Source organism: Sceloporus undulatus, chromosome 2, assembly GCF_019175285.1.
Source record: "Sceloporus undulatus isolate JIND9_A2432 ecotype Alabama chromosome 2, SceUnd_v1.1, whole genome shotgun sequence".
In the NCBI taxonomy this organism is placed as follows: Eukaryota; Metazoa; Chordata; class Lepidosauria; order Squamata; family Phrynosomatidae; genus Sceloporus; species Sceloporus undulatus.
In genome coordinates, this window is record NC_056523.1 from 2,118,005 (window position 1) to 2,120,720 (window position 2,716).

The 2,716-nt window shown below is 42.4% G+C and overlaps 1 protein-coding gene across 1 annotated transcript in view; it reads right to left on the reverse strand.

Moving 5' to 3' along the window:
* LOC121922848 (zinc finger and SCAN domain-containing protein 31-like) overlaps positions 1–2,716 on the reverse strand; it is a 45,717-nt gene that overhangs the window by 6,102 nt on the left and 36,899 nt on the right. Inside the window, exon 7 of the mRNA XM_042452736.1 lies at positions 4–643. Within this exon, the coding sequence (XP_042308670.1) occupies positions 4–643 (640 nt within the window). The remainder of the gene's footprint in view (positions 1–3; positions 644–2,716) is intronic.

Sequence of the window (2,716 nt, forward strand, 5' to 3'; positions counted from 1 at the left end):
CACTGCTGGCATGTGTATGGTTTCTCTCCTGTGTGCACTCTCTGATGCCTTACAAGATCTGACTTGTAAGCAAAACCTTTCTCACACTGAGTGCATATGTATGGTTTCTCTCCTGTGTGCACTCTCTGATGTTTCACAAGATCTGACTTGTAAGCAAACCCTTTCCCACACTGCTGGCATATGTGTGGTTTCTCTCCAGTGTGCGTTCTCTGATGCTTCACAAGGACTGATCTGCGAACAAAACCTTTCTCACACAGATGACATATGTATGGTTTCTCTCCTGTGTGGACTCTCTGATGCCTCACAAGATCCGACGTGTAAGCAAACCCTTTCCCACAATGCTGGCATTTGTGTGGTTTCTTTACTGTGTGGGCTTCTTGATAATTAACACTGTACAATTTAGAACCAAAACCTTTCACACATGAAATTTTACACCTGAAGTGTTTCTTTAGAGAATGAGGCCTCTTGCAAGGCACAAATGCCATATTTTGAGGAAAACATTTCCCAGATGCATTTTGTTTGTAGGGTTTCTCTCTGATGTAACTTTCCTCTTCTGATGGTTGAACTTGCTTAGTAAGTTCCAGTTTTTGCCTAGAACTCTTCCCATACTTAGCACATACATAGGGTTTTCTCCAGTCTTCTGCTGTGAAGGAGAAAATAATAATTGTGTAAAAAAGAATTTCAGAGTATGGGAAGCGGATTAAAGACAAATGAATCATCAGAACCAAAGAAGACCTACTATGCTCCCTGTTATGGCATAAATCCAGATTGTCTGATAGCCTGTATCTTCCCACAAGAGCTTCCTTGAGTCTTACAAGCTTCAGGGGAAGGCTCTCTCCACCCTCCAGCAGATTTTGACCATAGAGTCATGCTGGAGGACCTCTAGATTCCTAGAGAGGCAACCTCTGAAGTTTTTTCAGCATGAGTCTAGGGTCAACCTCCAGCAGAAATATCAATGGACATAGACTATAAATCAAATAAATAAATAAAACTCTCTCATCGGCAATCTTTTAACCTCTGGATGAATACTTTTTCATTTTTTCATATTTTAAAATGCTTAGGGTTTTACATGCTGACATCCCTGTTATCATTTTAGCTTTGTTTCACGCGCTATACCAGTTTTATTTGACCTGAAACAAAAATATAACAGTATCTATCATGACAGGCCAAGGGAACTGCTCAATATGTCTTGGGGGCAAGCACCTGGCTCCCTGGACTGTTGCTTTCCTCTCTTGTTTAAGACCTTCAAAGAGACATCTGTTCTCAGAGACATGGAGCAAGACTACTGAGAATGGAGGATTTGTGAGAAAAGTCTGAGGGAGGGGAGCTTCCTATCTTGAGCTGAGATTGAACCTGAGTCCAGCGGTGCCTAGTGCTCAGAAAAGATGGATCATACCACAAAGGGTTAAGCTGGGGGGAGGTACATGCTAATGAGAGCTTACATCACATGCTTACATCACATGCTAATGAGAAGTTACATCATAGCTCACCTAAGGCCCAACTGGCCAATCAGTAGAGCAGCACCGGGTTTTTCAAAAACCTTCCATCGCAGGGCTTTAAAAAGCCTCTGAGACCATGTGGTCTTTTGTCTTCTTGTTTTGGGAGCCCAGCTGATTGGACCTGTGCCAAAAGGGCAGGCTTAAGGGATGCAAGTTGAGCTAGGCAATGAGAGCCAGCTCCTTGCATCCAAAAACCCATCAAGAACTGCAGAACCCATCTCTGTGTGACTAGCTTAGGAAATGTGCTAGTGCGTCTAGGCTTTTGTTATGTTTATCTTTTGGCTTGTCTGCTTAGAATAAATACTTTTCTTTTAAAGTATCTGCTGTCTCTGTACTCCTATACACGTGCCTTAGCTGGGTCGTTGCTTGGGTAGGTTAGCAAAGGAAGGAACTTAAGTCCTTAGCAAGTCCCAGTGTGTGCTAAGGGGAGTTCATTGTAAATTCACTGGGTGGTGGCAGCTTGACTAGAGGATCTCAAGGGGTCTCATTCAGCTCAGCAAGGAGTGGGAACAGAAACCCAGGAGACTCTCAAGAAAATGAAAGAGCTCCTCTGGGGCTAAGGGCCAAGAAGAGGGTGGCTGTGTAGCTGCCTGGACCCCAGGGATCATTACAGCATCTAAGGCAGGTGTTCTGTGGACAACACATAGCCACCAGGCCTGGTTTTGCTGCCAGGTTTTCAAAATAGCAATAAGGGACAGAGGAAATTCATGGCATGCGGGGTTGACAAGTGCTCTACCTAAATACCGAATAAAATTACTGATTTCTTTTAACATAGACCCTAAACAGACTGGCAGTAAGCACTGGTGTGAGCTGTTTTCTCTCCTCCCTTCACCTGATTCTTCTCCACTGTACTGTATAAAGATCCACGTGTGATCCATACAGCAAGGATGGGCCACACAGCAAAAGCCTAAAAATCATCATCATCAACATCATCATGTTAATTTTATCTCGTTTTTCCTCCAGAGCAGCTTACAGTCTATAAATACAGTACAATTAAAAAATTACAAAAGTGACAATTAAAATGAAGTTAAACTATTGCAATGCAGGATTGTTTAAAATAAATTACAATTTAAAAAAACCCACTTAAAACAAGACATATTAAAACAATACAACACCCCAAGATGTTCTTCTTTAAAAACTTTCTGGTTTAAATGCCTGTCTAAACAGAATGTCTCAGCCTGCCAGCGGAAGGATGATAAAGAGGGAGCCATTCTGGT